General features: G+C 47.2%; 1 protein-coding gene across 1 annotated transcript in view; it reads left to right on the plus strand.

Annotated features, from left to right (window-relative positions):
• Nucleotides 1–3,701: 3,701 nt before the first annotated feature.
• TRPM1 (transient receptor potential cation channel subfamily M member 1) overlaps nucleotides 3,702–24,720 on the plus strand; it is a gene marked incomplete at both ends in the record, with an annotated part of 117,539 nt that continues 96,520 nt past the window's right edge. Inside the window, one exon of the mRNA XM_080913675.1 lies at nucleotides 3,702–3,776. Within this exon, the coding sequence (XP_080769801.1) occupies nucleotides 3,702–3,776 (75 nt within the window). The remainder of the gene's footprint in view (nucleotides 3,777–24,720) is intronic.

The following is a 24,720-nucleotide window of genomic DNA, read 5'->3' on the forward strand; positions in this document are numbered from 1 at the left end:
GAGAGAGAGAGAGAGAGAGAGGGAGGGAGGGAGGGAGGGAGGGAGGGAGGGAGAGTCACAGTGCAGCTTCACACCCACAGCCCACTACCAGTGTCTAAGTGTCTAAGTATTGCTGAGAGAGCCAATGATGCCCAAGGAGTTCAGAGGAAGGTCAAGGAGCAAAGGTCAGCAGCACCTAAGAAGAGGGAGACAGGGGCAGCACCCTGGAGGCAGGAGAGGGATGGCTTAGGTTAGTGTAAGGGCCAAGGGCTTTTAAAAAGAAGCACATGCCCACATCTGCAAGTTTGAAATGCTATTCCTTTTTAGTAAGTATGGCATAGGCTGATCTTTAAGCTATCTGTGAGACCACAGTTTGGAAGTGGCTAGAATAGGGTAAAGTTGGGGGATCCAGGGCACATGATTATCTCAAGACCTCTGGCTTTACACATTCCTCACAGGGTGCCAGCCATTGAAGGGAGGAGCCTGGAGGCAGACCAGCTGTGGGAAATAGAACAGCAAGAACTGGCCTGGCTCTGTCCTACACATTCGGGGAGTTAACACAGAAGACAGTGCAAGATGCAAGGCCCAGAGCAGTGGTCTGGGCTGTGGGTGTCCTTGGAAATTTAAATGTCCGAGGGCCAGAGAGAAGTCATTTAGATTTGAAGCTAGAAGTGAGGAGAGCCCGAGGCTTAGGGAGAGCCTAAAAAGAGGCAACAACCACAGATCAGAGGCAAGAAGCTGGGCCATCTGGAATGTTGCAGGTTTGGCAGTGGCCAGGAGGAACACTAGAACCACATGCTCATGCGGCATCGTCACAGTTCAGTTCTTCTCCGAGACCACAAAAGTTGGGACTGAATAAACCATGACTTTTACTATACAAAGCACTTTCTATGCCTGCTCCCCACGCAGCCCTCTTTAAGATTTTCTTTTCTTTTTGAGACAGACCGTGTCCCCCTGTTATCCGAGCTGGCTTTCAACTCTTGAGCTCAAGATGACTCTCCTGCCTCAGCATCCTTTGTGCTGGGTACTGCAGTGCAGCACCGCTGTTTCCAGCCAGGTTGTACCTTATTGGAGGGACCCCATTCTGCCAGCGGCTCTGGCCCAATAGTGCCTCGCAGTTTCCTGTCATTCATCTTCTCCTTAGACCAGGCACCCAGCACTTCAGCACATTCTTTTGACTTTACTTACAAACTCTCCCCGAAGGCCACCACCCCACAAGGCTGTAGCCTCAGCTCTGCCCCAGAGGCTGTCACTCCACTGAGCTGACTTGCATCTTGGGTTCTGACTAGTTCAGTCCAGGGACTATCACGACCCTTTAGATGGTAAATCAGAGTGAACGAAACCTCACTTTTATTCATCAGTTCTTTCTTTCTGCACTCCTTTCTAACTACTTCTTCCAGATCTTTCTGGACTGTGTCAGGCACACCTTCAAGTCTAAGCTTTTGCCCTCATCCCTGTGTTTGCCTGAAAATCTTTCCCTAACTCTGACTTCCTGTAAGGTGGGATCCTATGCCCCCTGGCCCAGATTTTTGAAAGTCTTCTGAGACTTTCCTCTCTAAACGTAAGCAACCCCACCCTGATCGCTGCTCTTTCCTTTCCTCCCCATCCTCCACCATCCTCCCCCATGACGTGTTTTATTGCTTAAGGGTAGTACATCTGATTCCCCCCTTGTGCTGGCTAGTTTTATGTCAGCTAGACTATGGCTAGAGTTATGTGAAAAGAGGGATCTGGCTGTAAGGCATTTTCTCAATTAGTGATTGGGGAAGGCTCAGCCTATTGTGAGTGGTGTCATCCCTGGGCTGCTGGTTCTATAAGAAAGCAGGCTGAGCAATCCATAAGGAGCAAGCCAATAAGCAGCATCCCTCCATGGCCTCTGTATCAGCTCCTGCCTCCAGGTTCTGCCATGCTTAGATTCCTGTCCCGACTTCCCTCAGTGATAAACAGTAATGTGGAAGTGTAACCCAAACGAATTCTTTCCTCTCCAAACTGCTTTTTAAAAATCATGGTGTTTAATTGCAGTGTAAACCCTAACCAAACATCCCCTTACTAGGAAGGACCAGATCCAGCAGAAAAGGGCAGTTACCCCTTTGTCTTCATTGTGTCCCCAGCACCTGTTGAAATGGCCGTGGTAAAAGCTTGAACTGCACTGACTAAAAGGTTGCAGAAAGTGCAGAGCGGATGGGTTGGGGAGTGCACAGCCATCATTGCTTGGTAGATATGTGCTGGGAAGACCATCTCCCCAGTCTTCTGAACCATACTTCCAAAGGCTCTACCTTCTGAACCTCCACAGCCAAGCAGTTCTCTTGGGGCAAGAAGCCACACCCAAGGAGGAGAAAGTTGGATGTTGGGCTGCATGGCTGGCAAGGTAGCTTTTACTTACCTCAAGCCTTGTCTATCCATATTGAGTGTTGATAATTTCTTTTTTCTATGCACCTGGGGCTTTTTGTGTATGTACCATATGCCTCGGTTTTCTCCTCTGCACATCAGCTGATACAAACACCCAAGAAAGCCATCTTGAGAGGGTGACACATGGGTGCCCTGGAATAGAGATGGGGGACTGCTGGGAGCACTGCTGTGTGCACTATTCATCCCTATCCCACACAGGAGCACAGCAGACCTGTGTCCTGTCCTAGCCTGTTGTTTTAAGAGGGCAGGCCATTAATATGAAATATGATGGCCACATCCCCCACATAGAACACAGAATAGACCTAAGACAGGCACGGGGTACACACACAACAAGGTACACTGCTCTGTTACCCAGTCCATAGGAGAAGCTCACCCTATGGCTTCTCCCAGGCCTACGTAGAAGCTAGACATCTACCCTGTCTAGGCCTGGAAATTCACCCTGTGATATATGAACTCGCTGAGAACCTGACCTCAGTTCTTTGCTTGTCAGATTTTGTCAACTCGGCACAAGTGTTATTTGGGAAGCAAAACCTCAGCTGAGAAATTGCCTCCCTCGAACTGCCTGTAGGCAAGTCTGTAGGGCGCTTTCATGATTCATGGTTGATGTGGGCAAGCTCAGCCCACAGTAGTGTTTGCAGAGCCATACTTGGGGGCAGGTGGTCCTGGGGTGTATGAGAAAGCAGGATGAGCAGGCTATGAGCAAACAAGCCAGTTGGCAATGATTCTCCATGGCCTCTGCTTCAGTCCCTGCCTCCAGGTTCTTGCCTTGAGTTCCTGCCCTGACTTCCCTCAGTGATGGAATCTGACCTCAGAGTTGTAAACTGGAATAGACCATTTCTTCCCCAACTTGCTTTTGGTCATGGTATTTCTCTCTGCACAATGGAAACATTAACTAAGATGTAGCCCAACAAGGGGCCTTGGGCACCACTGCTGAAGGTTCTCACAGTTCACCTTCCCGGATCCCCAAATCCTCACCATGGGCCCCTCCCAGCCCTCTGCAGCCACCACTTTCTCAAAGTAGGTTTTACTTCCAGTTGCCATTTGCTAAATCTGCCTCCTAAAAACCATGGGGGGGGGGAGAGCGGGGATTAAGGCTGATTACAGATGTTACAGAAGCCATCTAGTCTCCGAGCACCGGATAGGAGTCCAGCCGCAGGGTAAGAAGCAGTCCAGCTCCTCCTGAGCTGACTGAGCCACCAGTATCACCCCGAGCTCCGAGCCCTGCTGTCCAGCCTGGTAAAGCGAACCCTCTTGCCTCAGCCTATCGGGAACTCCCATGCCGCAGGCTGAGCCTCACAGGGAATGCAGAAGCACCAATGGGGTCCATGAGGAAAGTGGGCAGCTCCTTCAAGCGTGGCTCAATCAAGAGCTCCACATCAGGGTCCCAGAAGGTGAGTGAGCTTTGCTTGAGGCCCAAAGGCAGATGGACAGCAGGTCTCTATTCTGTTTGATTGCTGCTCCAGTGGGCTCTTGTCTTCCAGGTGTGTGTGTGTGTGTGTGTGTGTGTGTGTGTGTGTGTGAGAGAGAGAGAGAGAGAGAGAGAGAGATAGGTATATATACTCACTACTGCATCAAGCTCCTTTCTTAGCAGGCGACCCTGCATTTCCTGCCTCTATGTTGATGTGTGATGTTCACTCCCTTTTCAGGATGTCATACTGGTGGTGCCTGTGGCCAGTATCCTCATGGCTGGGAGCCATGGCATGTTTTGTCTACACCACAGGGCACCATGAAAGGGCTTTCATGTGGCTCGCTTGCTCCCAGCTTTGTTCTGTTCACAGGTTTATAGAATTACTGCAAGGACTTGGGGGTACATGATGCTGCAGTGTGGACCTCATGGGTGTTTGGGGTGTGGAGTACACCAGATGAATGGGGGCTGTGTTGCTTCTAGATGATGTGAGGGCGGTCCTGAGTGATTCCTGCCCTGGGTCTGGGTATGTGAGACTCACTTGTTTTCTGGACCTGCTCTGTCCAAGGTGACACAAAAACTAGGTTAGTAGTGGGTGGCCTTCAGTACCTTGGGCTGTAAGAAGGGGTCTTTTGGATCGAAGTTGCCATGGTTCATGCAACTGGAGACCTGATTAAGAAAATCAGACACAAGTAACGGTAAAGCTGAGATCTTGTGGGCTATGTCCTCGGATGGAGACACACCAGGTGCTTGGTTACTCAGAGTGTTTATTATCTACAAAATAAATGAGGAGGCTGGTCAGATAGTATGCTTATTACATACAGTATGGACGTACAGGCTGGTCAGCTAATGTGTGTTTATTATATACAGTATGGACGTGCAGGCTGGTCAGCTAATGTGTGTTTATTGTATACAGTATGGACGTGCAGGCTGGTCAGCTAATGTGTGTTTATTATATACAGTATGGACGTGCAGGCTGGTCAGCTAATGTGTGTTTATTATATACAGTATGGACGTGCAGGCTGGTCAGCTAATGTGTGTTTATTATATACAGTTGGATGAGAAGGCTGGTCAAATAATATGTGCTTATTACATACAGTATGGACTGCAGGCTGGTCAGCTAATGTGTGTTTATTATATACAGTATGGACGTGCAGGCTGGTCAGCTGCTCTTGGTGGGTGGTCTCTATGGAGAAGCAGCCTCCGGGGGTTGACTTCGCAGTCATCTGGGATAAAAAGCTCGGTACAGTCTGTACTACTGTTTTTAGCTAAAGGTCTCCCATTCACCAACATCCATACTTGGACCAGGAAAGGCCTTGCCTTCCTATGAATCTGAGGCATTGGTGTCCTTGATAAGGTCATGCTCATGGCGTGACTGCTCAGTCAACAAGTACACGCTCTCTCCCCACGCTATGTGTCCTGCTAGGTCATCTTACTCAGCTGTCCCCAGGCAGAGCCCAAGGAGGAAGCAGAGGCTTCTGAAGACTTGTTGAGCCCAAGGCTCTGGAGCGGTGGGGGTAGTGTTAATCTTCTGTTCCTTCCCAGACACTGCCCCTACAGAGGGTGAGGGAGACACACCCCTACAGAGGGTGAGCGAGTGTGAGCCAAGGGAGCACCCCTGCAGGAGCTCTCTCTGGTGTACTAGCCAGTGCCCTGGTCAGTGTTGGGGACAGAAGCCAGGTCAGCAGTGTGAGCCAGGTGAGTGCCTCAGGGAAGGACATTGAGTCATCTGAGGGGCTGGTCAGGCTGTGGTCTCACAGCACAGAAACAGCTGGGCCTGTAGCTAACCAGTTGTTTCCCAGTGTGTGAAGTCCCAGGAACTGGAAAACGCTCACAAGGAACATGGGAAACGGTTTATTTTTTAAGGCTTTTTCAAGACTCAAGAGTAGAGAAGGTCCATCCCCAGGGGCTCCTTGTGGGTGGTAGAAGATACATCTCTCTGTTCTCCCAGGCGTGTGAGAGTCAGCAGTCTTTCTGCAGGGGCCGCACACCCACTGTGTCTTGTAAATTAGCATTCACAAATCTACCACCGCACTTGGCGGGGGACACAGGCACTCACGTGCCGCTAGCTGTATGGCAGCACCCACATGGGCCTGCACAGCCCTCCTCCCCAGAACACAGCTACTCACACCACTGAGAAACTCTGGAAGGAAGCAGGCTGTGCTGCTCTGGAATCCCATGTCTCTGTTGCCCTCTGCCTGGTGCTTACCCCAGTGAAGTAGCAGAGTCTGGGTGTGGGGAGCTCAGCTGAGGGGAGGAGCTTGTTGAGTGTGGTTCAGCATTAAAAACCAGCACCTCTCCGATCCATTCTCCTTCTTCCTCTTCCCTTTCTGTCTCTCCTCCTCTCCCCTTCTTTCACTTTCCCTCTCTCTCTTTCTTTTACTCCCTCCTTCTCCCCTCCCAGCCCCTCCACCCCATCCTCCAGGACCACACACTCGGTTTTACAGTTTTACTTCACATTTAAGGGGATGCCCCTTCCCTTTCCAAGGAGAGCTCATCCCATGGCAATTTACTATGTACTCTTGTACGGGCTGGCAGTGTGGTTCAGTAGCAGAGTATGTGAATTGTGTTTGAGAGGCCCTGGATTCTGTCTATCCCCTGTAGCATGTTTCCACCCCCCAAAATCCTATTTCTCCAAGTCCTCCCTTACAGAACCAGTCCTTGGCACCTCTCCCCCAAATTCTGAATCTCCAGTGCCTCCCAGTCAGACCCACTCCCCCTCTCCCCACCTAGTTGAAGGTTCACTGTTGCCTGGGGCCTGTTTGTGATGACAATCCTCAGGCTTACAATGACATCACTGAAGAGAAAAGGAAGGATGGTTCTTCCATCTGCTTCTGTTTCGCTGTGTAGGAGTCGTTTGTACTCTGTAGTCCAGGCTGATCTTGAACTTACAGCAATACTCCTGCCTCTGTCCCCAACCCAGGGTTTAGATTACAGGGGTGGGCTGCTTAATCTGTGAGAAACAAGGTCCCAAAGTGTGCAGTTTCCTCTGTTTTTGTAAACACCCGAGAACCCTTTGTCCTTAGGAACTTGGTGCTCTTCCAAAGATGATCATGCCTGGCCCTCTGTTGTAAAAGGCACTTTTGGCCTTTGGCCTGACTGGTCAGCTCTTCCTGTTGGCAGCTCCTCACTTGGCCTTAACCCTTCCCCTACCCCCCAAAACAGTAACCAGCCAAAGGAACTAAATCAGAGACTGAAGACCAGCTACCTCTAGTGGGGGGGGGGGGGCAGCCTTCAGCAGCTATAGGGAAAGCCTCCAGGTGGCCATGTGGAACATGAAAACCCTATCTACATGTTAATTTGTTCAACGATACAGATAGCATTTGGAATTGAAGATCAAGGTCTTGAACATATTAAATGGTAGTACAGCCTGGTAAATTGTACCTTAGATCCACTTAGAAAAATCCCAGGACAGGTTCTCAATGAAACGCACAAAAACGCTCGAGTCAGCACTGCACCCTGCTGCAAACAGGGTGTGCTGAGATCTCTGCACCTCTCACCAACGGAACACTATACAGTGCTTAAAACACCAACACTGATAAATCCTAGAACGTATGTTATCAAAACAATAAGCCTCCCATAAGAAATCCAAACACAAAGAAATTCTAAAAGTGACATGTTCTTTTAGGATAGAGGTAGTTAGCTCTGTCTGTAATCTTTCTTTCTTCGTGTACTAGAGGTAATCATTTCTCCTTTTCTCTGCCTCTGTGGTGGTTTGGCCCCCATAGGTTAATGTGTTTAAAAGCTTGGCCCAGGGGGGTTGGCACTACTAGGAGGTGTGGCCTTGTTGGAGGGGATATGCCACTGTGGAGATCAGTCTTAAGCTCTGCCCAGTGTAGATTCCAGTCTCTTCCCGACTGCCTTCAAATCAAGATGTAGAAAAATTTTGGATCCTCCAGCACTATGTCTGTCTGAACGCTACCATGCTTCCCACCATGATGACAATGGACTGAACTTCTGAGACTGTACATCAGCCCCAACTGAATGTTGTTTTTTGTAAGAGTTGACTTCACAGCAGGGAAACCCTAAGACAGCCTCCTTCCTTTTTTATTTTATTTTATTTTTTTTAACATGGCCTACCTGTAACAAGCTGTCAGGGCTCACTTGTTTGTTAGCCTTTCTTATGATTTGGAAATCTGACTGGTGCCCTCACGACTGAGAATTGTCTTCATCCTTCTCGAAGAAGCCTGTGTGCAGTAAGGAAAGAACCAGACTGACCTGCCTGCCTCCAGTCTCAGAGAAAAAATTCTGCATCGCTGGCCTTATCAGCAGCTCCTTTGCCTTCTCAGCGCAGAAGCTGCACACAGGGAACTGTCCAAATGGCCTGCTCTCTGTCCCACCGCCCTCTGCAGCAGAACACATATCTTCGCTCAAGGGAACAGGAGCTGTGATCCCAGTAACCAAGCTGGGGGACTAGACCTGGCTCCCAGGAGGGCCCCTCACTTCCCAGAGAATGTGGCTGGAATCTGGGGCACCCCAGTAGATTATCCGCCACCCAAAGTCACTTTGAAACTATCAACATCCCCGGAAAGAAAATGTTCAAATTTCAGAACCAACAAACTGGACAGAACGTGAGGAGGCAGGTCGTTGAAGAAGCCCGGGGGCCACCTCAGCTGCAGTACAGAGCTCGAGGCTCTGAAAGATTGAGGAGGGCAGCAACGGCCCTGATGCGTTCAAGAAAGCGGCAAGCCCTCTGTGTTGAGGCAGAGAACGCGCATGCGCCCTTCTCTGAGCTGTGCTGCCTTTTCCTTGGGGTGGGGGCGGGGGCTGAGACAGGGAGGGTACTTTAGAGATCAGGATATTTTGGTGTCTGGCAGAGACTTCTACAAATCCCCTCTTCCTCCCACCTTAAAGCCGTCAGACATCGCCGGCATAGGTGAACGGTGCATAAGAGTCTCCGGGCCCTGCAACTGCACCCATACTGCTGGACATTCCTGTCCCCCAAAGCCAGAGAGAGCCATAGCCTGGCAGGACTTCCCCAGACCTCTGGCTCCACCCGGTCTCCCTCCTCCTTTGCCTCTCGGATTGAGAAATGAGCAGAGCAATTCCATGTCTGGCTTCTTGCCAGCCCTTCCCAGCCTCTGTGGGGTCTTACACCTGCTCACATCCCCACAGGTCCCTCCCACGCAGAGCTGAGAGATAGCTCCGGTGAATCTAGGTTGCCATGGCATCCCACATATAGAGCGTTCACATCAAGGGTCCGACAACCCTTGTCTGCTTAGATTGTGCTTAGGGTTCTGCTGTGTGATTACAGGAGAGTCAGTCAACCTCTCTGGGTCTAATTTTCTCATCAATAACACGAGGAAGACATCATCAAAGATGTCTTCAGTTTCCACCCAGTGTTAAGCTACTGGACTAACTACTCTTGGAGCAAGTATAGAGTTAATGTTTACAACGCCATCTCAAAAGCAAAAGCAAACACAAAAACTCCTTGTGCTGAGGGAGTTGTTTATAACTTGTCCTTTTTAGATTTTTCTCTGCAAACCCATTGTGGTGGTTGGACAAAGGCTGGCCTTTGGACACATGCATGCCTCCTTTCTCTCACAAGCTCTTGCCAACATTGTACACCCACAGGAAGAGCGGCAGCCTGGAGGGGAACAGCCAGCCAGTGCACAGGCTAGAGAGTTTGAGGACACTTGGGACTGAAGGGAATGGAGATGGGGTGAGGGATGTGGGAAGGGAGAATCTGTCTCAGGACCTGCTGGCTCTCTGGCCCGTGGGACAGGCTTCATTCGACATTGGCTTTGGCCTTTGATAGATCATTGACCCAAGAGTAAAGGAAGGAAGCAGGGAAAGACCTCCTTGGGATTTAACTTCTGAGCGAGGTGGTATCATGGCTGTCTTTAGAAGCTGCTGGACTTGAGATGTGAGAGTGGTGGTTGTTGGGGGGAGGGGGAGCTGTGCATCCACAACTGGAGGCAACGCCCCGAGGAGCAATGAAGGCTGCAAACAACCCAGCATTCGAAACAGCCGGCCATGTGTATTTAAGGCCAAAGACAGAAGTAGTTCCTGTTTGTAGAAGCTGCTGGGAGACATACAGTCGCATGGCATCCTAGGCCACCAGTGCCTCCTGCTGCCTTGGGGGACACAAGGGAGCTCTGGATGCTCTTTCCACCCCGCTACCCATCCACAGAAAGCAGAGCCCCTCCCTGCCCAAGGAAGGGTTGGCTACGCCCCTTCCCACTAGTCTGAAAGTGTTCGCACAAGGGATTTGTTGGCAGAGCATCTTGATCTCAGCTAATACAGAACTAAACCCGTGTCTCAATTCTTCAACTTCATGACTGTTCTATTTCAGTCACTTTCTCTCTCTCTCTCTCTCTCTCTCTCTCTCTCTCTCTCTCCTCTCTCTCTCTCTCTCTCTCTCTCTCTCTCTCTCTCTCTCTCTCTCTCGTGTGTGTGTGTGTGTGTGTGTGTGTGTGTGTGTGTGCGCTCGTGAGAACATATTACAACCCCAGGTGTTACTCCATGCCTTCCACATTGTATGTAACAGACAGGCTAGCTGGATGAAGGAATTTACCTGTCTCTGCTTTCCCCCCTCTCTGGGTAGAATTCTGGGACTACAAACACATGCTACTGGAACCAGCTTTTTAACTGGGATTGGAACTAAGCTTTCTCCCGTTTGAATGCCAAGAACTCTACTCACTGAGCCATCTCCCCAGTCTCCTTTTTCAATTCTTAAACCAACAAATCAAATTTATATATTTCTTGTCATGTATAACATGATACGTTGAGGCATATGAAGGAGGCTGTCTTTATGCTTTTGAGCTTTCGTCTTTCTCCCAAGAAGCCCATGTTAGCTTTGGTGGTGCATTACCATTCAGGGTTATCTGCTCAAGGGAGTGCATGCATCTTTGGGGGCAGGAGGGTTGCACATGCATTCAGGCATTTCAACAATGTTTCTAAAACGAGATTTGGGAGAACAGACTCATTTTTTCCCCTTTGCATTCTCCATGCTGAGACTCCCCTAGACAAAAGGCAGATTAACAGGAGTAACTGGAGCAGGTGTTTAATGGTGTGACCACTTGCTGCATACACAGGAGAAAACCTAGAGAGAAACACCCACATGCACATCTCCTTCTTCAACCCCAGGCTTACATATAGCCCTTGAAATAAAGACAGAAAGGAGGGTGTAGGCAAAGCCTGTGCAAACAGGATAGGGCTTGCCTGCAAATGTGGTTTGTAGCATGTGTGCACGTGCGCCCGTGTGTGTGTGTGTGTGTGTGTGTGTGTGTGTGTCTTGGGGGAAGGAATTGTTCACATGAATACAGGTGCCCTTGGAAGGCAGAAAACAGCACTGAGTCACCCGAGGCTGGAGTTTCAGAGGGCTGTGGGCCCCCTTCATGGATGCTGGGAATGAAACTCAGGTGCTTCATGAGAGCAATCGTGTTCTTATCAGCCAAGCCCTTCCTTCAACCTCACCTCTGAGAATCTCTTGGGACACAGAGTCACCCTTGCTTCCTAGTGAGGATAAGCCATGCCAAGTATAGAGATCCTGTTAGCAATGGACTTGTCCATTCTGGAAGGGCCACTTCAGCTCCATTCTCAAAGAGTTGCTTTTGTCCATGGTTTCCCAAAATGACTTACTCAAAATTATTCTTAATTATAAGAAAAAGGCATACCTAAGAGTTGGATCTTGGGGTGGCATGTGTTAAAACTCATTGGGACAATTTTTATACCTTTTGGGGTTTTGTTTTGATTTGTTTTGTATCCCTTCCCTCTCATGTGTGTGTGTGTATATGTATGTATGTGTTTGTGTGCATGTATGTGTGCACATGTGTTATAGCATGTATGTAGAGGTCAGCGATCAGCCCAAGTACCAATCTTCACTTCCCCAGTGTGTTTGAGGCAGGGTCTCTTTTGTTGCTGGATATTGTGTGTCAGGCTAGCTGGCTTTGAAGCCTCAAATGATTCTCCTGTCTTCACCTCCCATCTCTCTACAGAAGCCCCGAGACTTCAGACCCATGCCGCCGTGCTCAGGTTTTCCTGGGTTCTTAGAATCCAAACGCAGGTCCTCAGATTGTGTGGTAAGCTCCTTACTCACTGGGCCATCTCTGCAACTTCCTGTCTGTGCTTCAGAAGCTGTGATTTAGGAACTGTAGTAACGGCCAGAGCCATTTGTGGGAACAGAGAACACAGTGGACATGGCTAGGCTTACCCTACCCTGCTAGCCCAACACAGCCTTTCCTAGGCTCACTCTGCTTCAACATTCCAGCCACACGGGCCTCCAGCTGCTCCTACCAGCTGGCCCAAGGGAGGCCTAAGTACCAGCTGGTCCCTGGCAGCCTCGTCCCAGTCGGCCACTGTCCCACATAGTTCATTCCTCAGGCCATTTGACTCTGAATCAGCCACTCCCATGGTCATTTCCCCTTCACAACTCATATGGGATGTGCCTGTTCTTGATTCCATCTCAGCCCCAGCAGAGGTAAAGCTCTAGAGAGTGGGTGGGGCTGCTAGTGTCTCAGCTCAGCAGACACACTTTGGAGACTTTCGGGGGTGAGGGGGTGTGGGGGAGCTATAGGGCTTGGCCTGTCTGAAACCCCTCACTGGGGTCTCTGCTCTGGTCCTCCCTGCAGCCTGACTCTGGGTCTGTCTTACGACTGGGCAGAATTCCTAACCAAATGGTGACATAAATTTCTGCCGTAGGTCACTGGTCCAATGTGGGTAACTGAGTATTGTTCTCAGGACTAAAAGGTCCCCTATGAGGAAGGGGACTCTCAGGTTTAGCACATCTGTGTTTCTCTAGAGCAGTATTCTTAACCTTCCTAATGCTGCAGCCTTTTAACACATTCCCTCATGTTGTGGTGACCCCCCAATCATTATAAAATTATCTTTGTTGGTATTCTGTAACTGTAATTTCGCTACTATTTGGAATTGTAACATTAATATTTTTGGAAATAGAAGTTTGCCCAAACCATTGAGATGGAGAACTGGAACCACTGCTCCGGGGACTGATATGTCCTGAGCCTTCTGAAACAAACGTGCTTTTTACTACTAGTTGTCATAGTTACTAGCAAAAGGAACATTGCTAGCTGGAAGGACTGAGGGCTCCTCATTTGGCTGGATGACACTATAGTCTGACAGTAGGACATTTTGGGTAGTCAGAGGGAGAAATGGACCATACCTGGCCTTATACTGGAACTGGAGTTGGAAAGATAGATCAAGCCATGAGGTCACTTTTGGCTGGACAGTGGTGTATCCTAGGTTAAGTCTGCTTTGAGTGGCCAGTCCACCACGTAGAGGGACAGGTGCTAAGGCTTTTGGCCTCCAAGGTCTTCAGTTCTCTGTAGCCTTGGTACCCAGCTGAATACCTGCTCCTCTACGTTTGGGCTCAGCTTTTTCTACTTTGGCACCTACAGGGGCACCCACTTGTCTTGGGTCTACAGATCCTCCAGCCCATGGAGGAAGGCAGATTCCCTGACTTACCAGGCTGCCAGCATGACCAGGCATCAAGCGAGAAGAATGTGCTCTGAGGTCAGCATAGCCATGTGAAGACATCTAGGGGCCATCCCAGAGAGGGTAGGAAAAGGCACAGGTGTTCATGGTGCTGGGTCCTCGGCTTAACAGTCGAAAGCTCAGTCCCACATCCCAGACCGTGGGTGCCGAGTGCTGGCTGGGTCCAAGCGTAATCTTCCTAATGGTCCAGGCAGGAGCACAGCATCTGGTGGGGCCTAATGCCCTGGGACTATCTGCTTTCATGTGATTAAAGGCTGTTGATAAGACTTTGATCCCGGAAAAGCAGGCCTGGCCGATGAGCTTCCATCACTTTGAGATGCTGGGAGTCAGAAATCATGTCAGTGAAGAGGTGGGAATGAACTCATGGGCGGCTCAGAGAGACGAGCGGAGACAGGACTAAGCTTGGTGTTGAAGATGGAAGAGCAGCCAGGGCCAAAAGGGTTCCTACTCCTTGGACCTCAGCTCATTGACCCCACCTCCCTATCCCTGGGGCTTTGATGAAGTCCTTGGACCAATCCCCACTCACCAGTAGTCATGTAGTGAAGATTCTACCAACACACAATCTGAACTTGTTCCTCTTTCTGCTTGCTCACTCCATCTTTTCATCCCTGCTAGGCAAACAGCTGTTGGTATAAAGGACCAAGCTACCAGGCAGTCACAGGGGTAGGGTCTGTCAACTTCTGGGTCCTAAGACAGTGGTGACCTAGGCAGCCCTGTGGCTCTAGAAAGGATCTTTTTCTAGACCTGCAGAGGAGCATGCTAATTAACCTTTATGTCTACAGGTTTGAATCCAATGATTTTTACAGATTTTTTTCTTATTGCTGCTAATTAACCTTTATGTCTACAGGTTTGAGTCCAATGATTTTTACAGATTTTTTTTCTTATTGCTATCTCCCAAACAATACAGGATAACATGGTTTGTGTGACAGTTAGGGACGAGGGCTGTAGCTCAGTGACTTAGTATGTGGGAAGACCCGGGTTCAAGACCTAGCACCGCCAACATACATATATGTGCATCTTCATAAAATATGTACACAGAGCATGTGAGTTCTTGTAAATATTCTGTCATCAAGATATGTCTTAAAGAATGTACATGGGTTCTGTGCACACACAATCTTGTTTTGTATAAGGGCCTTGGGCACTTGAAGATTTTACAGTCCTTGGAGTCTCATGACCACTCACCCTTGGGTACTTAGGGATAACTCTGTTCCCCAAATACATGCTTGCTGAAAACAAGGCACCATACTGGACATGGAGGAGAAGGGTCAAGGGTGCCAAACCCACACGTGTGATAGCTAAGGGTCCAGGAGCCCACAGAGCATGTGGAAAGAGCTCTGTCAGGGTGGCTCATGGGTGTTGCAACACACCGTTCAGAGTTTTCTAAGCCATGGGGAAGTGTCCATGCCCCCCAGAGCCACCATGGACCTCAGACTTCTGGAGGCCATCTTTAACTTGATAAATAACTTTTATAGGAGCAAACCACAGCTAGGAGTCAGGTTGGCTCTGAAGACAGCCAGGTGGGGGCAGCAGAGCGCTGAGCTGGCTGAGTCCGGCTCACCCACCAGAAAGGAGAGAAAGGTGGGTCACTTGAAGGAATGTGGAGGGTGCCAAGTCCCCCAGCTGGTGCCAGCCGGGGGACTGTTGATGCTGGAATAACAGTGGCTCGAGGGTTCCTAGCCTTCCTGCCAAGCCAGGAGACACCCCAAGCTCAGGAAGTCCCCTGAACTGGCCCAGGGTAGAGAGGCAGCTGAGCCAGCCAAGGTTCATGAGTCACTCACTTTGCTTGTGACAGAGGTGCTTTGTCACAGGTACAGCCCTTTGGCTGAAGTCATCTCCCCTTGCAAGACCTCGAGGAGGCCACCACCTTATTTGCAGGCAAGCCTTTGGCACTCGATGGCCTCCCCTTGGTTTGGCACTGGCAGTCCAAAACTGAATCCAGGGCCACTCCAAGTACAGAACTCTATATGGCAGCACACTTCACCTGCCCATATGAAGATGCCTTTGGCCTCACTTAAGCCCAGAACCTGCTTGGGTTCTGAGTAAAGGGTAGTGTCTTAGGGTTTCTATAGCAGTGAAACAACAGTATGGGTAAAGCAACTTGGGGAGGAAAGGGTTGATTTTGCTCACACTTCCACATCACCGTCCATCTTTGGAAGCACTCGGGGCCAACATGGAGGCCACGAGGGAGTGCTGCCTATTGGCTTGTTCTCCATGACTTGGACAACCATCCCAGGGTGATGCCACCTACTGCAGGCTGGGCCCCCACACCAATGACTAATGAAGAAAATGCCTTACGGTCTTGCCTGTAGCCGGATCTTATGGAGGTCCCCTTCTCTCAGATGACTCCGGCTTGACATGAAACTAGCTAGCTTAGGTAGCTTCACGTTCCAGTCCCCTCCTGCCCCCTCCCCATTTAGGGATGAGATGGATGCCTGGCACTCCCTATAACATAGCTCTCTTTTAACATGTAAACCCCATTAGCTTGGGTCCCCGGGATGCCGAGATTCCTGATACCTGTGCCCTCTAATTCCGAAACTGTTCTGAGACCCACGTGTGGGCATGATCTTTCCTGGGGAGCCTATTCTAGTCTCTGCAGAAAGAGGCAGCGACAACAGGCCAGAGCAATGATGCTGGCCAGTCCCAGCCTGGTGAGCCATTGAATTTATTGGTGTCACTTGCAGAAGTACAGGTGAGTCAGACAACTACCAAAAGAAAAGCCTACCCAGCACAGGCGAGGGCTCACGAAAGTGTATCCCTAAAGTCCTCGAACAACTCGTAGGTAGCACTACCAAAGAGTCTCCTATCCACCAGAAACTGTCTACTGTGTATGACACTTCACTGTGGGCCTTGGAGACAGGACTTCTTTTCCTCTCTCTCTCTCTTTTTTATTAGATACTCTGTATTTACATTTGAGATGTTATCCCTTTACCCTGCTCCACTCCCATCTCCCCTCCCCCTCCAGTTGCCTTCACAAAGGTGCACTCCCTTCTGATCCCCTCTCCACCCCATTGCCTTGGCATTCCCCTACATTGGGAAAATGTGCCTTCTCTGGAACAAAAGCCTCTTCTCACATTGATGCCAGACACTGTTATCTTCAGCTATATATGCATCTGGATCAATAGGTCTCTCAAAGTGCACACAAAGGTCAGTGTTTTACTCCATGGGAATTTTGGAGGGTTTGGTTGGTTGATAATGCTGTTATCTTCCCATGAGGTTGCAACCCCTTTCAGCTCCTTAGGTCCTTTCTTTAGCAACCTCATTGGGACCGATGGTTAGCTGCGAGCATGCTCAGCTGTAGAGACAGGACTTCTTGTGAGTTTGCTGGGCCTTGCATCCCAGCACAGCAGAGAGGTGCATTTCAACAGAAAGGAGGCAGCCACACATCACTCTCCACTCCCTCCCTTGGGGGCCACCACCTAACTAGCCTGTCCCCTTTGTGGTTACCCCCTGCCTGCCAAGAGACAGTTGTAGGAGGTCCAGTTCTCGTGTAGACTCAGGAATAGCATAAAACTAAAGCTGTCCTGAGATGCCCTCAGTTGCCTGTCTGTCCTCAGCTGTCACAGAGCTCTGCCCACATTTCCTCTGTACACCCCACCCCACGTCCTTTCTCTTGCAGAACTGAGTTGGCTGTCATTCAGATTTCCCGAGTCTGAACCTTACTGCTCAGAATCTTGCCTTTCCCAGAAATCTGGGCCTTAAGATGATTTCTGCAGCGAGGTACCAGCCCAGTGGGAGAACACTTGCTCTAGTTTTGATTTCTAGCGAATGACCACACACACACACACACACACACACACACACACACACACACACACACACACTCATACACACACACACGGGGGGGGGGCTTACCTGGGGACAGGTTGGTCTTGCACAATTCTGAACTGCAGCCAGATGGCGGTTGCACACAGGAGGTCCTCATGCGACAGACTCAGAAATACAATGGCTTCCACGGAGGTCTGTGAGCTATGTTCTGCAGTGTACCCTTTGAGGATATCAAGCAACTGCCCACAAACCCAAGAAAACAGGAAAACTCAGGGATAGACACCGGTTTGGCAGGGGCAAATCTTTCAGTATCTTTTTTGGAGAAACATGGATGTTTGCACCCTTCCCTCCAGTTTTTGCAGCCTCGAAGAATGCATTTGTAAAGTGTGAAGAAACCCAAAACATCTGCTTAATACATTGTATACATCTGTGTCAGGTGGTGGCCCACACCCATAATCCCAGCACTTGGGAGGTAGAGGCAGTGGATCTCTGAGACCAAGCCAGCCTGGTCTACAGAGTGAGTTCCAGGACAGCCAGGGCTACACAGAGAAACCTTGTCTCAAAACACCAAAATAACAATAAACAATAGCAATACTAATAGTAATGATAATAATATTGTGTATACGCATGAAAAAAACTTAAAACATCTGGTTGAATCTTTCCCCTTAATTTTTGTCAGAATAAAAAACTTTTTATAGTTTTAAAAATTAAGACATGATGACTTCATTTTTCAACCCTGTCCACTTGCTTCCATTCAGATGCATGGCCTCTTTTCTTCACTACTCTTACATATACACATATGTGCATACCTATGCAAATGCTGCCTGTTCAGTCAGTTTGGTTGGCTTTGACTGCAGGGCTGACTGGTTGGCACTTAGTAACCAATTACTAGGCTCATCTCTGGGGAAGACTCTCTCGAGGTCCGTGCTCCCTAGATGCCTGTAGCACTTTGCATTGGGCAGGTCGATTTCCTCCTTCCATAGTATTAAGAGCACAGTAGCATAAGAGAATAAAATTTAAAGAAATACAAATCACTTTACTGGAAAAGAATTTGCACATAAAAACATGTGCAGTGAAGTTAACACCTGTCTAGACCCGAAGTTTGTAAGTCTCAGTGAGCTTCTACACCCATAGAATAGCCATTCTGAGCCGGGGAGCTTCCCTTTGGATTTAACCCTTTCCTCGTGGATTGCATTTTTATGCACCTGTCTACCACAAAGACATGAAACATCCTTGGCAAAGTTAAAACTGGAAAAACAGGTGCAGATACTCGAAGCCAACCATTGAGTACAGAGAACCCCATGGAGAGGAGTTAGGGGAACAGACTGAAGGAGCTGAAGGGGTCTACAACCCCATAGGAACAACAACAATATAAACCAACCAGACCTCCCCAGGGACTAAACCACCAAGCAATGAGCACACATAAAGGGACCCATGGCTCCAGCTGCATACGTAGCAGAGGATGGCCTTATCTGGCATCAGTGGGAGGAGAGGCCCTTGGTCCTATGAAGGCTCAATGCCCCAGTGTAGGGGCAATGCCAGGGCAGTGAGGTAGGAGTGGGTGGGCAGATGGGGAAGCATCCTCATGGAAGTAGGGGGAGGGGAGAAGGGATAGGAAGTTTGTGGAAGGGGATAACATTTGAAATGTAAGTAAATAAAACAACCAATAAAAAATAAAAAACTGAAAAAAATAGTAGCTTCGGATGATTTGTCACCGCTCACCTGTCCTGTCAAGCTCTGGTCTTCCTCATTGCCTGAGGTCACCTTTCCTTGTTCTTGATGCTGAATGTTATACTACATCTACCCATTTTTTTTTAAACTGACATACATAGCGTAGATGAGAATCCACATATGAGGGAGAACATATCTGTTTTTTTTTTCAGAGATCGAGGACCTTAATACATATCCTATGTCCATCCATTTTTAAAGAAATTTTGCAATTTACTTTTCTATAGAGCTAAATATTATTCCATCTTATATATGTACCAGATTATATATATATATAGGATTCTATATATTCATATTCTATTATATGATTCTTTTGCCTTATGGTCTTTGCCTAGATCAGTGGTTCTCAACCCATGAGCCTACTTGGAGTTCAAACAACCCTTTCACAGGGGTCACATAGCAGATGCCCTGCATATCAGATATTTACATCATGATTCATAACAGTAGCAAATGTATAGTTATTGAAGTAAGAACACAACCTGAGGAGCTAGATTAACGGCTGCAGGATGAGGGAGGTGGAGCCACTGTCACTGCTGCTCTCAAGCGTCCCATAGCTTTATATTAAAAATAGCTTTATATTAAAAGCAGACTGATTATAAACAGCATGTGAGAGTTTGGGGATTATTTTAAAACAGAAGCATGACATTTTAATCTTTTATGTAAACAATTATAGTATTTCGTGCAATATAATTTTATGTAAATCTGCCATCTCACAAATCACATGTTTTATGTTTGATCTACTACTGTATTCCTGTCTCCTTTAAGTCGGTTATCTATTTTTATTGTCTTTCTCTCTATTGGAAGGCACATGTCTCAGTCAGGTTTCTATTCCTGCACAAACATCATGACCAAGAAGCAAGTTGGGGAGGAAAGGGTTTATTCAGTTTACACTTCCACATTGCTGTTCATCACCAAAGGAAGTCAGGACTGGAACTCAAGCAGGTCAGGAAGCAGGAGCTGATGCAGAGGCCATGGAGGGATGTCACTTACTGGCTTGCTTCCCCTGGCTTGCTCAGCCTGCTTCCTTATAGAACCCAGGTCTACCAGCCCAGGGATGGCACCACCCACAATGGGCTGGGCCCTCCTCCTTGATCACTAGTTGAGAAAATGCCTTACTGCTGGATCTCATGGAGGCATTTCCTCACCTGAGGCTCCTTTCTCTGTGATAACTCCAGCTTGTGTCAAGTTGACACACGACCAGCCAGTACAGCATATATATGCTTTATTGTTACCTGGGACTCAGTGGACAAAGGTGCTTGCTGTCGAAGCATATGACCTGAATTTGATTCCTGGGGTTGCTATGGGGAGAGTGGAGTCCTGTAAATTGTCTTCTGCGCTCCAGAGATGCACAATGGCATCCATATGCCTCTTGTCCAACTTACTATTTTTCTAGATAACGTCAAGTAATCTACAGATTTTAAGAGTTCAATGTATATTTGGATCAAATTCCTTTTTCATTTTCTATTTTCTTCCAGTCTCTTTTCTTTAATTCTCTTAATGTAGGATGTAAGCTTTTTATTTAAAAACTTACAGATTTGTTTTATTTTATTTTATGTGTATGAGGATTGGTTTGTCTCTCTAAATGAACACCACATGTGCTCATGAGGAGGGGTTTGGCTCTCCTGGAATTAGAGTTGAAGATGAGCCATAATCTGGATTCTGGTAACTGGGTTTTTGCAAAAGTAATGAGTGCTTTTAACCCAGAAGCCATCCCTCCAGCCCCCAATTTTTGTTTTAATATAGTCTGACTCATGTTTTTTTCTTTTCTAAGTCTTTCTTCTGAGACTGTATCTAACAAGTCACCACCATGTTCAAGGTCACACCGGTTCTCATAGGTTTGTGTCTCTCTATGGTTTATCAGTATCCAGAAAGAACTTGCATTTTGAAAGTGTGACTGGGGTTTGACTGGACTCTGGATCATGTTGAAAGGAACTGACATCCTAAGGATGCTGAGACTTCCCATCCGTGAGCATGAGATAGTCCTCTGTTTAAAACTGGATTTCTTTCTTTCATTGGAGTTAGTAGTTTTTCCTCCTGGTTTTCTTGCTTGTTTCTCTACCTTCCTTCCTTTCTTAATTTTTTTCCTTTTTTTGAGATATGGCCTCACTATACAGCTCTAGCTGTGTTGGAATTCACTCTGTAGACCAGGCTGGCCTCAGACTCACAGAGATCCTCTTGCCTTTGCCTCCCGAGTGCTGGAAGTAAAGGCACGTGCCACCATGTCCAGACCCTTGTGGTTTTCTTGTACATCTCTGGCTAAGTTTGTCTCTAGATACTTCATTTTGGGTGCTAACGTAAATGGCATTGCCTTTCTCATTTCAAAGCCAATTGTTCATTGCTGGCAGTACACCCTGCAGACTCGATCCCACCGTTTTCTAGTTTAAATGACTTTTGTGCACTCCTTAAAAGCTTCCTGGAGACCATTAAGTGACCTGTGAACAGTTTTACTCTTTCTTCTCATTGATATGCCTTCATGTCCTTTTATTTTGGGACATTTGATCTGATTTTCAGTATGATTTTGAAAAAAAAAAAAAAAAAACTATGGTGTCCTCTGGACAAGACCTAGGAACTGTCTTGTCTTGCTCCTATTTCTACTAGGAATGATTCTGTTTCCTTATCATTACATGTGAAGTGAACTGTAGACTTTGTTCAGCCATGGTGGATACTCTCTGCTCTTTCTTGGAGAGGTTTCTTTTTATCGTACAGGAAATGCTGAACTTTTTCAACTGTTGTTTTGGCATCCACTAATGTGATTATGTGATTATCTACTTTGTTAATATGATGTATTTATATCAATTAATTGCACTAATGCTAATGAGCCTTGCATACTTGGAATAAATCCAACATTATCATTATTTTTTGGCATGGATCCAACTGACTGACATTTTGTTGAGAAAATGTTCACTTACATTCATGAGAAATTTTAGTATATAGTTTTCATGTCTCACAATGGGTAATTTAGTGCTAATGTTAGGGTAACACTAATGTCATAAAATGAGGTTCTTTTTATTAGGGATCACTCATCCTGTTTCCATTTTCTGAAAGATTGCTCCTCAAAGTACATTGATCCCCAAACATTTGAAGAGTTCTTAGCTACATTTTTTTGCATTGTTTTCTTGTTTAATTCCTCCGTGATCTGATTTGTGTTCTTTTAAACTTACTAGGGGGTGTGTTTTGTTTTTAATATAATATTTCATACTGTTTGAGAATTTTATATGTGAAAACAATATATTTTAATCACAGTCACCCTCTCTTTCCTTTAACTCACTCCTTCCAGACCTACCCGCATTTACCCAACCTTTCCCAACTTCATGTTTGTTTATTTTTCTTAAATTATAACTCACTAAGTTCAATTTGTACTGCCAACATACTCATGGGTATGGAGCTAATGGCTGCAGCATGCTTGACTTAGCAAGAGCCACACCCTTAAAGAAAACTGACTCTCCCTCCCTTAGAAGCCACCAAGTGTCAATAAGTCCTCAGCTGTGGTCAGGGCTTAGGTACCCTTCTGCCATCCACGCTGGATTGTTGACTGACTTGACCATGTATAAGCACCCACAACTGAGAGTTCACGAGTTCAGTAGCCTTGTCTAGAAAAGGCATTGACTGTGGTCTCCCGCAGTTTCTGGCTCTGACGATCCTTCTGCCTCCTCTTCTGAGATGGTCCTTGAGCTTTGGGTGTGATGTTTGTCTCATACGGACATTCTATTTGTGGCTGAACCCTCCATTGACACTCTGCTTTTTGACCAGATGTGAGTTTCACCCCTAACTACTGTCCACTGCACAAAGAGACTTCTCCGGTGTGGTCTTAGAGACACACTAAGGAGGTCTGCCTCCAGGGGTGTGTGTATTTCGGCATTTGCTGTAGTTGATGGAGTCTTTCATAAGTCTAGTTCCAGTCTCTGAATGCTGCCTGCCTCAGCTATGGCCTCACTGATATGGCCTTCCTGATTTTCTTTGGCAGCTATAATTATATATTACTGATAGAGGGAGTTTGCGCTCTTGGTTGCTGTACTGGATCTGTGTATCAGCCTTACCAGTTTCACCCGTTCCTGCTTCCTACTAACTGATGGTGTGTCATTAGACACCTATGCATTCACTAAGGGTAGCAATGTCCACTTGGGGAACAGACTCTTTGTTGTTATCTACTGCATCTACATCTCTTTCTGACGTTGAGTTCATTGGAAATCAACATGGTGGAGTCACTAACATTCTTCTGATTAGTGTGAGAGTGATAAACCTTCCCCTATTTTTACTTTAGTCTGTCTTTACAATTAAAATTGTAAACACACACACACACACACACACACACACACACACACACACACACACACACACACCACAGAGTAAAAGTTGATCTTTGAGCCAAATATGAGTGGTCATGGCCAGGGAACAGATTCAGGTTTCCTCCAGTACTATGTCCGGCAATGTCTTAGTTACAGAGCAAAGAAAGAAAGTTATAAATTAAATCTTTTACCATATATATTGTGGGGTTTGTATTTAGCATATACATAGGTATATATACATACACATATACATAGGATTACAGCAAAGTGTGAAACTCTGCCTGAAGTGTCTGATGACATTCTTGGAGTTGGGGCTGATGGAAGCTAGTGTTCTGCTAAGAATACATAGTAAAGTGTCAATGGCCACAGGGATGTTAAACACACTGAGCAGTGGATGGCTTTCAACAGGGCTGAAAACAGCTTAAGGTGATTGAATTCTAGTCTGCAACATTTTGACTTTCCTTAACCTTGAGGGTTAGTTAGTCATTGGGGCCCGTTGACTCATTAACACAGGTGCAGGATTTCTCACCCTCCCCCACTTTTCTTCTGGTAACTTTACTTCTCACTTGCCTTTTGCAAATCGTGTGTTGTTGTTGTTGTTATTGTTGAAAGGGCATCAGGATCATGGGGTGGAGGGAATGAAGTGGGGGATCCTGCTGTGGACTATGGGGCACGGAGGTCTGCTGGAGAGGATGAAGTGTGCCATCAGGTACATCTGCTTCACCTGCTCACCACAGGGAAAATAAAAACGGCCGCATTGAAACCAGAAGAAAAATTAGCTTGATATGCTTTTTCATGACCCGCGTATCTGCTTGCTTGCACTCCATCCTTCTTCCAAAATGATATTAGGTACCTTGAAATAAGTCTATCCAGAGAAGTGAAAGACCTCTACAAATAACTCTTCAAGCCACTGAAAAGGGAAGCCAACGATGCTAGTGGGTGCAAAGCCCTTCCATGTCCCCAGACTGGCAAAATTAATATTGTGGATATGGCCATATTACGGAATTAATCTACAGATTATTTTTATTTGTTTTTATGAGGGAGGATCTCTTTATGTAACCTCTGGCTGTCCTGAAATCCACTATGTAGACCAGGCTGGCCTCCAACTCACAGAGCGTCATCGGTCTCTATCTTCCAAGTGGAAGGATTAAAGGCATGCACCACCACACACAGCCTAATCTACAGATTTAATGTATGACCATTAAAATTCTGGTTTCATATTTCATATATCTAAAAGAGGTCTAGGAATTCATGTGAAACCAGCAAAGATGACACACAGCTAGGACAACTCTGAGGAGTAAGAACACAGAGACATCCCAGCACCTGATCTGGAATCACACCCTGCTCTAGAGAGAAGGGCGGACCAGCAAGCGAATAGCCAGAAACACGAACAGAAAGAGACCTAGGATTACACGAACAGAAAGAGACCTAGGATTACACGAACAGAAAGAGACCTAGGATTACACGGACCAACCTGTCTCCACATAATTCTTAACAAGGGCCACAGGTGGGGAAAAAGAACTCAGTCAACAAACTGAAAAGTGAAATTATATCCATAGCCTTCACCTTATACAAAAGTCAACGAAAATGCATCCAAGACAGCAGCTTTAAAAAACCTTAACTGCTGACAATGCTGAAGAAAAACACAACGGGTACCCTTCATGACTTTGAGACAGGCAGGAACTTTCTGAACATCAT

The sequence above is a fragment of the Micromys minutus genome, assembly GCF_963924665.1.
Source record: "Micromys minutus genome assembly, chromosome: 3".
NCBI classification, from domain to species: Eukaryota; Metazoa; Chordata; class Mammalia; order Rodentia; family Muridae; genus Micromys; species Micromys minutus.